General features: G+C 37.4%; 1 protein-coding gene across 3 annotated transcripts in view; it reads left to right on the top strand.

Moving 5' to 3' along the window:
• LOC145284741 (extended synaptotagmin-2-like) overlaps positions 1-14,948 on the top strand; it is a 153,320-nt gene that overhangs the window by 32,597 nt on the left and 105,775 nt on the right. For all 3 annotated transcript variants that reach the window (XM_080133687.1, XM_080133686.1, XM_080133685.1), the window contains exon 3: positions 3,745-3,882. In XM_080133687.1, coding sequence (XP_079989813.1) covers positions 3,745-3,882 — 138 coding nt within the window. The remainder of the gene's footprint in view (positions 1-3,744; positions 3,883-14,948) is intronic.

The raw sequence follows: 14,948 nt of genomic DNA, 5'->3' as shown, positions 1-14,948 counted from the left end.
GAGTACTATAATTGGAATACGGTCAGGGCCGGTTGCTTTACTGCAATCAAGGTTTTTGATTAGCTTGGCAACATCACATACAGATATATGTATATCACATAGCGTGTTTTCTGATACAGGAGGAAATATTGGGGGTGGCGGCCTTAGTCGCAAAGGGTAGAATTAGCTGAAAAGTTCTTGGCAAAGAGTTTGGCTTTGTCTGATGCTGACGAGATTACTTCAGGTCCATTGATGATAGTTGGGATAGAGCACACGCTTCTGTTTGCTATTTGCCAAAACTGGTGAGAACCAATCCGCTGCTCAGCTATGAAACGGTCTATACCTACGATTAGCCATTCCGTCAGGTCTGATACTATAGAGGACAAATCCTTTTTAAACATGGAACGCAGAGGTAGATCCGATATAAATGTACGGAAGCTATCCCAGTCAGCCTTAGTGTATCGATGTACTGTACGATAGAGAGGTACGTCTGGGGACTTATTACATTTCATTTTTATCTTAATTGATACAACAGTGGTCGGAAGATCCAAGAGGAGACAGAACAGAAACTGAACATAGTTCTGGGCAAGTTGTGAGAAAAAGGTCTAGTAGACTCACATACTGGCTGTCATTGTCGGGCACACGGGTGGGTTCGTGAACAATCTGATTGAGGTCATAAGCAATGGAGAAATCATGACAGAACCTCTCATCATCATCGGTCTTTGAGTGGATCAACCATTCCACGTTGTGAACGTTGAAGTCTCCACATACGTGAAGGATAAGCAGATAGGACTTGGTCAATTTTCTCAGATATGCTTTTAAGATAGTAACTCCACTGTTGTGGGGGCGGTAGAGAGTAAATATAAATGCAGTAGTGTGAGCTAATGCAACCCAGAAGCACATATTGGGTAAGTTAGGATCTTCTCTGGAGATGTTCCTACCACATGGAAAGCCATCTTTAATATAGGCACATATTCCATGCCCATGGCAATTTTGGGGGTCAGATTTAGAAGTTAAGTTAATCTCCTTTAATTGCGAACTCTTCTAGGGAAATAGCCTGTCCAATGCCAGTTTCACTTAAAAATAAAAGGTCTGGTTTAGTCTCCTGTAATTGGGTTTCAACCTCTGGAAGGTTAGAACGTAGACCCCTGATGTTGGAGACATGGTAGTAGGGGTCTACGTTGGAAGTTGGAGAACCGGGTTTAATCGTGTATTTTTTCTTGAAACTTGTCATGATGGAATTTTGGAATTTGTGGACTAGGTCGTCAGATTTACTTAGAGCAGGACAGAGGGGAAACTAAGAGAGAAAAAGAAACTAAGAAATTTTTTTATTTATTTATTTATTTTTTTTTTTTGTAGAACATAAGGTAAAGCCGTAACAATTACCCACTAATATGGCATCGAGAGGCCCCAACAGAAGCTACTGCATGGTCCAGAATCCATTCACCAAATGGCAATACAGCAACCTGCTGATAGGACAGCCTCCTTAGTGGTTACTCCAAGGTTCGGGTCCCTGACTATCAGGCGGATAGCATCAGCCCAGATAATTTACCTCCATCACCCTTACTAGTGACATGGCTACAAGGATAGATATAAAAACAGAAAATTTCCGCCATCTCTGCCGACTGTTCACGCAAAAATACTGTCAACCTAGAATACAGCTTTTTCTTCTCCCTTTGTCAGAGAAATCACTCATTAAAAAATGAGGACTGAGGGACAAATAAGGAGAAGCGATTGTAACGGGAGCTGCCGATAACGCATCCACAATGCGTTTTCTACTCTCCATTTAAAAAAAAAAAAAAAAAGAAAAAAAAGAAAGTATTCTACTTAATAAAAGTCCAATGGACGTGTTTAAGGGGAAGTATGGTGATAGATTCCCCTCTCACGAACTAAAAATGAATACAATTACCTAATCTATTTTTGCAATCAACTTGGTAGATAAATAAACATTTATGGGAGATAAAAACGCTAGCATTAAATAAAACAGAAATACATAAATTAAATACTAAAATAAAATGTAGTTATTAATAGTTGAATCTAAAGACAAAAAGTATGATTAATATAGAAGTCACTTATCTGGAAACAAGACTTCCGTCTCCAAAATGCAAACTGTAGAAAAGAATTTGTTTTAATAACATCAGCTTTCAAAAGACTCTTTTTTTTTTTTTAATTAACCGTTAATTTTGGATACTGTTCTATACAACAATACTTAGATTTGCAATCCTATCCTGAATACTTCATTTTAGTATATCTGAAAATCTTGCTTTTTCAACTTTTGACTTTGTATAAAATTATTGCTTCACTCTTTGCCTCGAGATACATATTCTTACTAAACGTTTTATCTACTTTTGCTCTTCTTTTGATACACTTCTCAACTTCCTCATTCAACCACCATGTCCCCTTATACCTTGAGGAGCCTTTCCATCCACCCACAAGTCTGATCTGTTACATCACACAGTCTATTCTTCAGCATCTTTCATTATTCTTCCACACTTGTAATGGATCTCATAGTTGAATGCTTCATCATCTAAACTTGCATTTCACATGTTCTTCAATATCCACATCTTTTTCTCTGAGGATAAACTTTGTCTTTACCTCATAAGCTTTCTTCAGCATGAAACTTTGGTTTGTGCTGTCACAATTTCTTTACCAGGTCAGTTACTTTCACATCACTAAAGAGCTTTCTGTCCTTTTTCTAACCAGCAGATGATCTACTTGTGTACAACACACACACACACACATATATATATATATATATATAAATGCAAGCATGAAAAGTAATATGGTAAAGCTTAAACATGGAAAAATAAAGGACTAGTTGTTAAAACTGGAAAAGAAAAGGATCAGATATTCTAGCGAAAAATATAAATTTATAACTTAAAATATTGCAGCATTAAGATTTTTTAATTCAATTTATAACATTATATAATCAATTCTTACAGTGTTTGAATATATATTGTAAAACCAAATTGTAAAATTCTTTCATCTTCTGTATTGCTATCACTATATCAATTTCCGCCATCAAAACCACTAGGGGCCTTTTCAATATGACCTTCAAATCTGACAAGACTATTTCCTTCTCCTCAACCTTGCTAATAAACCTGTCAAAACTTTTCCTTCACATCTTCACTAGAACTACATTGTAGTGCATGAACAGAAATAGCTGTAAAAATGTTCTCATCAACTTAAGAATTACCAGTTGTTTCATCAAATAATGAAATGTAATAAAGCATGGAGTCCCATCAGGTTAATTGGATACAAGTATTTCTGACCTGATTACTTTGGAAAGGATAAATCTGGACAATATAAACAGTACAGAACATGAAACTTGTTGCTTTGGTCACATTGACAGAATTGATGAGTATTTGTTATGTACTTGGGATTTATATTTCATGTATGTTGGTCTATAACTATGACATAGGTGTTGATTGACTGTCTTTGTGTGTGCACATTTGTATAGTTGTGTATGTCATATATACACTATAAGGCACATACCTTTTCTCTCTTCAGTCGATGCCTCTCACGACGGTTGACTTTTATCTGGAAATAAAATTTAATTGGATGTGTTGCATTTAAAATCTTTGATAATAATTATCAAAGATTTTAAATGTGATACACACAATTAGAAATATTTAAAGTTAATTTATTTAAATCTTAAACATTTCTATATCTACTCTTGGATATTAAGCATTTAAATGGGAGATCAAATTCCATCTAAAAATGTTGTTCAATGCAAACTAAACAAATTCTTTGTATTTGTTACAGATCATCCACCAAGTTTGGCCCTATCTTGGTGACTATGTCCGCAATCTTCTCCTGCAAACTATAGAACCAAAGATTAAGGAAAATCTCCCTGCGGCCTTGCAATCCTTTCGATTTACCAAGATTGACTGTGGAGATATCGTAAGTAGATGTAATTTTACTTGTATGTGTGCATGGATAATTCTGCAAAACTTGTCTTTACAACTATTTCATTGAAAAGAAACATAAAAATATTTGATTCTTTAAGTAAAATGGTTATTTTTCTATTTGCATTTCTCTTATATTTTCTGCTTACTAATTCACTGTCGGTGGGTTGTCTTTTCTCTCTTGTATTAAATAGGATATAGAATAATATGCAGGTTGTGCAAAGTTCAGTCACAATTGATCGTGGCCATTGCACTTTGCAATAAACCTGTAATAGTTGTCAATAAAATTCTGCTAGAATCAATATCTGTCTACCACAACAATTGTATTATAATGGGGTCAATATAAAAGTAGGCTAAAAAAAAGATTGCTTTTATGAGTCATTGACCATAAAACACTTCGGATAATTGCAGATTTCAAGGTAGTTCTACTAAAACATTCATATTTTAAAAACCAAAGCAGTCTAAGTTCTCAAAATGCCACCATTTTGTTAGAAAAGAAATATCCTTTGGATAAGGATTTATAATCTACATAATACATTTGAAGAGTTTTCAGTAAATAATGATGAAAATCTTAATGGCCATTTTGGTAACTTTTTTTTTTTATAACCCTGCATGGTTTAATGTTTATTACTAGTTTAAAGTAGAGGATCAGTTTCACATAAGTTTAATGTAAAATAATTCTCCATTTCCCAACCTTTTTTCTTTTTTAGATGACTCAAAATACTGTCGATATTTTTTCAGTAGTCAGTATATTAAAAAGAAAAATTAGCCTACCACTAAATCTAGGTTTGTGTAAACCACCAAAAATGCCTTCACTTGTCATACCATTAATTCTAAATTTGAGTGCCCCCCCAAGTCCCTTGACCTTATCACTAACCCTAAGTCTGAATGGCACCCAGTCCAAAACAAAACCCCTTCCTTAATCCTACCACTAACCTAAGTTTGAGTTGCAAAACCTCACTGGAAAAGTTTTTGAAAACCACAGTTAATCATATATATTATTCCTTAATTGGAATTCATTTTTGAGATGAGCATTATATATATTAGTTTTAATTTCGGAATATTATTCTCATCTTTATTAGTTGTTTTCATCTTTATTAGTTGTTGTTTTTCATGGCGTTTCGGCCAACTATTCCTCTGGCCTTCGTCCTATCCGTTGCGGTTTCCACCTGACGAAGGCCAGAGGAATAGTTGGCCGAAACGTTGTGAAAAACAACAACCAATAAAGATGAAAACAACAACTAATAAAGATGAGAATAATAGTCTGAAATAAAAATAAATTAATACAGTTAATCATCTAAAGAAAAAGTAAGCCAAAAAGATTCTGCCCCCCCCCCATACACAGAATTTCTCTCGTAGAAAAGCGAATTAACTGCCTTAAAATGCTAGAATGGCCCAAAAATAGTGGATTATCTTACATTTTTAATTCATATTGCTCAATTCTAAAATAATTTTGTTTTTCTTTGTCTCTATCACTAACCTGAAGTTAACATAATAAACCACTTCCAACCACAAAAATCCTCTAAAAAGCACACATAATTTTCAAAACGAAAATGAAAGCGCCCCGAAAAAAAACACACACAGGATTTACTTCCCATGGAGTTCCATAAGGCTGCAGTTCTTGGAAAGAAGCTACTAGAATAAGAAGCTTATTATGATAAAATATCAAAATGGTGAATTGATGGTGACCACTAGATAGTCAAACGAGCTGGAACAAAAGAAACGGAATAGATCAGACAATTCTGAAGAATGCATGCGATAATGGTATTTATAGAAAAGATTATCACATTTGTGAGATCTTGTAGAAAAGGTAGTAAGCCAATTAGATATTTTAGATCCAATTTCCTAAAAATCATGCAACAGTTTTATTTCTAAGTAGAATTTACAAAGAATAGGGCATCACCTCTACGTAACCCTCAACAACCCCAGTATATGTATATACATTTCTTTTACAATATGAAACCCTACCAGATCGGTCACCTGCATCGAATGTGTGTAGGGAAGGGGCTCCATAGTGATATGGAAATTACTCTTATTCTTTCTAGTCTAAAATTTATCATTATATAAAATTTTCTTCTAGCTGTCAATTTTCAGATTAGTTGTATTTAATTTTTAGCCCTGTTAAGAGCTCTATCTATGAAGGGTTATATGAATCCATGACAAACATAAGATGGAAGGTTTATAGTTTATTTCCCCTCAATTGAATAAATATGATTGGATTACATTGTAACGAGTATTCAATAGATAAAAAATGAATTACTAATCCATCAAACACCCAAAATTGCATATTGGATTGGGGAGGGTTATATAAAAAAACAAACATATGCAGTAAATTACAAATAGTTTATATGGTGTTGGGGTGGGCTTGAATTATCTTGTACAATATCAATAATATAATATGTTAAGGTACAGTTTCATTAGACTGTACCTTAATGTTTAGCTGGGGATGGATAGTGACATGGCTGACTGTTAGGGAGAAATGTATAATAATACCAATCTATTTCTTCCAGTTAGGTTGTTCTGTAGGTGGGAATTTATAGATGATCCAGCAACATAAATGTAGGAATTTGGAAGCCTTTGGTAGAAAATAGCTTTTTTCTTCTTTTTCTTTATTTTTATTTTTTAACTACTACAATAAAATGTATATTATATTACATATTTGTCTGGAGCTGAGGTTATTTACATTGTGATTCCATGAAAATCTAACACACAGCCAGCACAGGTTATGTTAATGTAAAAGTAATATGGTGTTATGAATATAGTAATAAAAACTCCCAAGCAACATTTAGTCTTCCTGCTAGTAATGAATAATAGAAATATGAAGAAAGAAATAAAGAACTTTTCTGGATTCATTACAATTTTATCAGTTGTGTACAGCCAAAGATGTTTACTTTGTTGCATAAATATGCAACATTTGCAATTAAAAGCTTTTTTCTTGATTTTCTCATCTGAACTGATAAGTTGCATTTGTGTGGCTGACTTAGATGCACATTCTCAAAATCAGCATGCAATTAGATTGGGTGTGGAGCTTTACAGGATTAGCTGTTAAAACCATATTTATGGCAGTTCTGTAAATATCTAGGTCACTGGAGGAAAGTAATGTGCAGTGACCATTCTTTTTAAAAATTTCAACAAATCTTTTCTTTTCTCTTATCCATTTTTTTTTTTTTTTTTTTTTTTGTCTTACATGGAAGTTACCACTTATCAAGGCCCAGAGGCCACTTGGGGATAAGGGTTATTACGTGTACAGTAATCAATATCGTAGTAATCGTTAGTAATGGAGATCTGATAGTGTCTTAAGGAGGCGGTTCATCAGGAACTTGTTCATGTTGGACTTGAAGACATCCAAGTTGTAAGGTGGGAAACAGGCAAACAAGAGTTCCACAGGCATGCACTTCTAAGAAAGAAGCTTTGTTCATGGATCTACATTTTGATTTAGGTACAGATAAAGAGTGGGGAAAATTACTGACAGTGGTTTCAGCTAGACGGGTATTTTTCGTGAAAGATTGGCGAGGGGTGGGGGACCAGAGATTGGAGCTCAGACGAGCACTTGCCATGGAAATGACGATAAAACAGACAGGCTTGCAACGTCCCTTCTGTGGGAGAGAGGTTGCAGGGAAGAGAAAAAGGCATCCCCCACTAGGCTACGAAGTCTATTTTGTACTCTGTCAAGGCAGGATAGGCTGTTTTTAGCAGCTCCTGCCCAGATATGGCAGCAGTATTCCATCCTTGGACGTACTTAGCTTTTATATAGATAGAGAATTGCATCAGTAGTGAGATATCTTCTGGAGCAGTAGAAGGATCCCACCATTTTTCCAGCGACCTTGGCAACAGATTTAATGTGAGTGTTCCATTTCAGATCAGGAGTAAAGGTCAATCCCAGAAGCTTGTCAAAACATGGAGCCTCCTCAAGACGAAAGCCATCCATTTCAATTGATGCCAGATGGGGATCATCAGAGCGTTGATGATGAAAAGATAGAAGCTTGGTTTTAGATGCATTAAAAGTAATAAGTTACTTCTTCTCCCATTGTACCACGCGCTCAAGATCAGAAGAGAGAATCAAAACTTTGTCATTTACGGCCTTTGATGTGTTGCCATAGATGGTCGTGTCCTCAGCATAAATGTCAATGAATGATTTAAGTATGTGTTTTGGGAGATCATTGATGTAGATCAGGAAGAGAGTTGGGCCAGGATGGACCCTTGAGGGACGTCAGCATTAATACTGTGGGCTTCTGATTTTTGCCCTTCAATCACTACTACTCTTATGAGCCTATTGGAGAGAAATGATTTAATAATTGAGAAAACATTTCCAGTTATACTGTAGCTGGAAATCTTGTGAAGTAGGCCTTTATGCCATACCTTATCAAAGGCCTTTGATATGTCAAGAACAATTGCCCTAGAAAGGAAGCCTTTGTCGAGATTCACTAATCCTACAAGATATAACCGTTAGTACATCTGTTGTAGATCTAGCAGAACGTAAACCATATTGCATGTCACAAAGGTTATTTCTGCTAAGGTGGTTGACTACTTTATTTAATATGGATTCCAGCAACTTACTCATGACACACAGGAGACTTATTGGTCTGTACTGAGATGATTTTTCACCTGAATTCTTAAATACAGGGCATATTGATGAGGTTTTCCAGGATGTTGGGAAGCAATTCTCCTTAAAACATTTAAACAGTTTTGTAAGTATGGGGGCAAGTTCTGGTTGAAGCTTTTTCAACACTATAATTGGAATGTCATCAGAGCCAGTTGCTTTACTGGAACCAAGGTTCTTGATTAACTTGATGGCATCACGCACAGATATTTGTATATTACATAGTGTGTTGTCTGTTATAGGAGGAAATACGAGGAGTTGATGGCCTTGGTTGCATAGCGTAGAATTAGCTGCAAATTTAATTTGGCTTTGTCTGATGCTGACGAGATGACCTCAGGTCCATTGATGATTGGGATAGAACGCACGCTTCTGTTCAGGATCCTGTTTGCTATTTGCCAAAACTGGTGGGAACCAAGCTGCTGCTCAGCTACTTTGGATTTAACGGACTGAGCATATAGCTCTCTTGCATTTTTTATTACTCTTTTACAGTGGTTGCTGGCAGTCCTGAAAGCAGGTTTAGTCTCAGTGCATCTATTACGTTGGTAGCTGTGCAACTAGATTAGTCATTTTGTTAACACCAATGATTTCTTATTTCAATCTTATGAAGAGCCTTAAATAAGTTTCCAAACTTTTTGTTCAGGCATTTAAAATTGTTATAGACTCTTGAAAATTCAGTATGTTATTGCCATACATCTTATGAGATGATTGCCAAATTGATTTCCGGTTCAAATAAGCAGTTACAGCAGGAATTTGAATACTCCCTACTAAAGCCTGATTATCACAGCTGGTGAATTTCAAAAATGCAATCTGAATGTGAGAATAATTTAGAACTATATGCAATTTTTAAACATCAAAAAATGCCACAAAAATGTATGGAATTCTTCAGACTGCTTTTGGACCATCTTGCATAAATGAAGCATTACGAAGGAGGAGAGTGCCCCCCCTCCATATATATTTATATTATCCGTGAAGGCACGATCCTGAACAAACTCGTCCATGCAATCCCAAACAATACCGCAAAATCAATATGCTATGCCACCAAACAATATCGTTGAATCTACATACACGTTCCTGAGCAACACTGTTGAACGACACAACACGCCACTAAACAATATTGTTGAATCGATATCCCACATTTCTGAGCAACACCGAACAATCTTGTCAAATCGACACATCACAATACGAAATGCAGTAATGCGAGACTCGTTATCAGAGCAATATTTTGCAACCCCCCCCCCCCCCCGAATAACTTATGAGCTTGTTTTTTTATAGCCGTTGGGCAAAACTAAATCGTTGCTTTGGGTTAAGATGGATTTAACTCATTAATAGACTTGATTTGCAATTTAAAGGTCCCAGGTTCACTTTTTGCTGCAGGTAGGCCAGACTCATATGCTTGTGCGCTTCCGCGCATGCTTGACACATTTCTTCCTGATCTCGAGATCACACGAATAACAATGCTGAACAGGCAATTTCCTCCTGGTACTTCGCCTTAAAGGTACAGGCTCGGGAGCTTGCTCAGTGGTACTTGCATCTACCGCATCATTAAACTCTTCCTGCTCTGGATCATTGGGTGGATCATCTTCTGAGGAGCTTTCTTCATCTGGTTGTTTGTACAGCAGTGAGGCTTTGTCATCTGATGAGTTCATCACTGTTTACACAATTATGTCGACACACTGAGTGCACATCCTTTATTCATCATGGTGCTCGATCAACTGAGATTGAGTGTTGGCTATTTGTTTTTGTCACTATTCCTGTGCCGAACTATCATACATCTTCCCCGTGGATTCTTCACCCAAACTGCATCACCCTCCATGTATGGATTAGCAACTGTAGCATCGGACACCATCACTTGATTGATACCCTTGACATGGATCTTATAATTTTGTAGTACATCTGCAGATACCATTATTGCTGTCTAGTCATCCTTAGGCGTGACATTGTGCCAGTACACTATTAAGATCTTGCACTCTGTTCTTGCCGCAATGCGATTTATTGTGCAATGGGGCCTTTTGATTATTCCGTTTACGGAGGGTACATCATGGGCGCACTAAAATCGAATGTGCATGTCCCAGATCTGTAAAGTCAGCAAATGTCTTTCCGCAAAACATCACACCATTATCTGTGAGTAATTCTGTTGTTGGTCCCCTTTCACAGAGGATAGTCTGTAACTACTTAATGATGCTAAACGGCAAGAGCCACAGTCTATCAACATCAAGTACAACTGAGTACCGAAATGGGTTTTATTCATAGCCACCCTGCTCCAGGTTTCCGGGACCTCGAGCCTACCTGGCTTCCAATACACTGGGGCCAGATCTATGGACTGGCATTCTTTACAACCACTAACCGCACTTCAGTTTCACTTTATTAGTGGGTTGGCTAACTTTACAAAGTACCATGTTCTTTTCACACCAGGATATCCACTAAACCGATGAATTGTCTATATCTGAGACACGTGTTCGTGTTCTGCGGCAACAGTACAAGTTCTCTGGGTTCTGTTGCTTCACAGATCTCATTTAACCACCACTGGTATTGAAGTAAATTGGTCAGCTCTATTATTGTGAGACTTAACAAGCCCTATATCAACTGTTAGTGCATATTCCGAGGCTAAATCTCAGAGCTTGGAGAGGCGATGCCTAATTAACATTTCCAAAGCTGCTTTGGTGTGCACTCTCCTCTATCTGGACAAGGTGTCGGTTATCCACTGATATACACAGGCAGTCTGTTCGTAAATGTATGGTTTTGGCTTTCCACTGTAATGCAAGGTTGACACCTTGCAGCACAGCATCAAGCTCAGATAAATTTATGTGCTTGTCTTTATGCACTCCTCAGAGCCAGCCGGTGTCCTCTGCTGTGGAACCATTGCTTTCTACAACCACGCCTGTAGCAATCGAACTAGCGTTCACCCACACTGTAACATCTTCTCCAGAAACACCAGTCACCTTTCACTGGATCGTCCTGTATGTATCAACGAATGTTTTCGATCATCCATGCTAGAATAGGATCTCATTTAGTCATCCCATCCAATCATCATCATATTTACTCTTCGTTTTACAAATGCTGTGATGACACGTAACCAACCACATACCAGGAAAAAAACAAAACGGTTTCCCTGCACATTTCAACATAAGTGGAGGTTTGTCGCCAGCCCATTTCCATGGTTCACTTTTATTCTTTTTTTTTTTTTTTTTTTAAGGAAGTCATCACTTATCAAGGCCCGAAGGCCACTTGGGTATAAATAAGGGTTATTACGTGTACAGTATTCAATGGGATAATATCGTAGTAATTGCTAGTAATGGAGATCTGATAAACTGTCTTATTTAAGGGGGCGATTCATCAGGAATTTGTTCATGTTGGACTTGAAGACATCCAAGTTGTAGTCAGGTGGGAAACAGGCAAACAGAAGAGTTCCACAGGTGTGCACTTTTAAGAAAAGAAAGGAGCTTTGTTCATGGAATTTACGTTTTGATTTAGGCACAGATAAAGAATGGGGAAAATTACTGACAGTGGTTTCAGCTGGTCATACTCTGCGAAGAAGTCAGGCTTGGTAATTGGTCTTGCTAAAATCTGGAAAATCAACTCCCCTGCACTAGACACGGCTGCTCTTCTCAATCGCTTGAATGCATCCAGCCCAAGCAATAAATCAAATCCCAGCTCCAAATCCACAACTAAGACTTCTATGCTAATGCTCTGCGTTGCACCAAGGTTTACTTGCACCATTCCTATTCCACAGCAGCTAAGTGTGCTTCCATCTGCTATGAGCACCAAGGTCGCTTTTCTCATCTATTCCTTGCAACATAACTTGCGGACCAGTGACTGTATGCATCCAGTATCCACTAGAACTGTACGTGGTAGTCCATTGATGTGAACAGTGATAACCAGCGATGCACCATTTACACCAGTTTGGGGGGATAAGATTGACGCTGAATTCTCGCCCCCTTGCTCGTTTCCTGGACAAAATCGAGCCATGTGCCCTTGCCACTGACATCGGTAACACGTGCGGTTTTCAAGTCTTGACACCAATATCTCTTCCATCGCACTATCCAGTAGACAATTGCTTGCTCTATGATTAAGTCCATTGCACTTGTAACACCACCGTAAAGTGTTCGTCTCCTTAAGTGTAATTTGTTGTCTGTGCAGCTTGTTCTGTAACTCCTGCACGATTCTTTAAAATGGCACGAGCATGCGCCAGCACATGTGATAGATCTGGATTATCCATCTGGGAGGATGCTCATCACACATCTTCCGCATATTCCGGAAATCCAATGAATGCACACTGCAGACATTGATCTGATGTGCTGCCAAACAGGACCACAAGCCTACATATTTCTGCCAAAAATGTTGACTTTTTTACCTGGTTGGAGGCGGCGTGCTGCAAATTGCTTCCATTCAGCGAAAGGATCTGAAGCAAACGCTATACAGCGCTTTCCTTATGCAGTCAGTCTTCCTCACTTAATTGCTTGGATACAGCATATGCGCCGCCTGACAAGCGCATCAGAATGACACATTCGATGCACTTCACCCCACTCAGCTGATATACTAGTTCAGCTTTCTCCAATCACTCCACTATTGACTGTCCAGATTTACTGCCATCAGATAAAGGTATGAGCTTTGGATCAAAGGCTATGATGGCTAAAATAGTTTGTTGCTTCACGAGAGAGGAGAGAGCGCAAAAAAAATATATTTATATCACAAGTGACGACAAGGTCCTGAACTTCGTTTCACGCAATCCCAAACATTACTGCCAAATCAATAGGTTATGCCACTGAACAATATCGTTGAATTGACACTCATGTTCCCGAGCAACATCGTCAACTAACACTACACGCCACCAAACAAAATTGTTGAATCAATATGCCACGATTCCGAGCAACACTGAACAATCTCGTTGAATCAACACGCTACGATATGAAATGGAGTAACACGAGATACGTTATCAGAGCAATGTTTCAATCGCCCCCGAATGAACGAAGTGGGGAAACAACAAACACACATTATGTCCAACTTCGCAGCACGGTGAGAGCAATGAGACTTTATCTTATGAAAATTATCACATTCCTTCTTCATAACTAAGCACTTTTCATATTCAAGTCATTGCTTTCGTCTTAAAAACAGATCACATGGCTGGAACTTTTCAAGTGTTATTAATGTTACAGAAACATTGAGGTTCATCCTCTGGAACACTTTCTGAATGATAGTTTAAAGAAAATCTGCTTGGGTCAACAACCATTTTCGATGTGCAGAGTGGCCAACATATCAGGTGTGCCCATCCAAAGAAAGTTGATGCATAGGCACTTGTCATAGGAACAAATTCAACAAATGTAAAATGCAAGACATCCACAATTTCTCTGCTTTAACCTAATAAAAACTAATGAAAGTTGTCCAAATCAAATGCTGATTTTAAACATATTTTTAAATATTTAAAAATTGATCTATAAATAAACTTGTTGAATGTTTAATAAAATATATCACCAACAATATACAAGCTAAACATGCTGAACATATAAACAGTTCATTCAATACAAAAGTGGCAACAGCTGTTATCCTTGATCTAAAAAAGGAATAATAAATCGATAAAGTGTATAAAAAGAATTACATGAAATTTAAAATATGCTAGAATGTATCCAGATTATTGGGTCTGGGTGAACTTTCATCACAGGTCACCAGAGTATCAAGAATTGTGGGATCTAAATTGATCAGCTCAACCCTCCCTGCTGTCATGACGTCTTTCTGATCTTCTCCAAGCACCTTTGAGAAAACTGCACAAATCTTCCACATCTTCAATTCCTCACGAATAATTGTGTGTACAGTTACCACACTGACATCAAACTGTAATTATTGTCTATAGACACACGACAGTCCTTATCCATTACATTCTATATTTGAGCAATTAACTCTGGTGTTCTGATTTCCTTACTTCTCCCACACCTCTAATCCCTTAGACTCCCTGCCTTCCCTGAATCTTATGCTGTTCCAAACATGCGCAGAAGCGCACAAGCATAGGAGTTGGGCCTACCTGCGGCAAAAAGCGAACCCAGGATCTTTCAATTGCAAATGAAGTCTATTAATGAGCTACATCCATCTTACCACAAAGCAAAAATTTAGTTTTGCCCAACTGCTATAAAAAACAATGGTTGTTGACCCAAGCAGATTTTCTTTAAACTAGTTGGATATAAAAAGTTGGACATAATGTGTGTTTGTTGTTTCCCCACTTCGTTCACTTCAGGAATACTTGCTATGGAAACATTGCCGACAACATTTTTCTAAAAATTCTAATTTTAAAATTTATAAAGCTTCAATTTAGATTTATAAAATTTTAGATTTTTCAAAATAGGATTACCATAAATCATAGAAAATATCCTTTGTAATGCATGCCACCTCAAAGCGAGATACCAAAAGTTGGATAGGGCTTATGAATGAGCTTTGCTGGAGTTTTAAGTTGTGGGTTTTATAGCTAACAAGTG

This window comes from Euprymna scolopes, chromosome 9 (genome assembly GCF_053919585.1).
Source record: "Euprymna scolopes isolate OS-2025 chromosome 9, ASM5391958v1, whole genome shotgun sequence".
Lineage (NCBI taxonomy): Eukaryota > Metazoa > Mollusca > Cephalopoda > Sepiida > Sepiolidae > Euprymna > Euprymna scolopes.
Note: the sequence above shows the minus strand (reverse complement) of the source record. Positions and strands in the feature narration are given on the sequence as shown.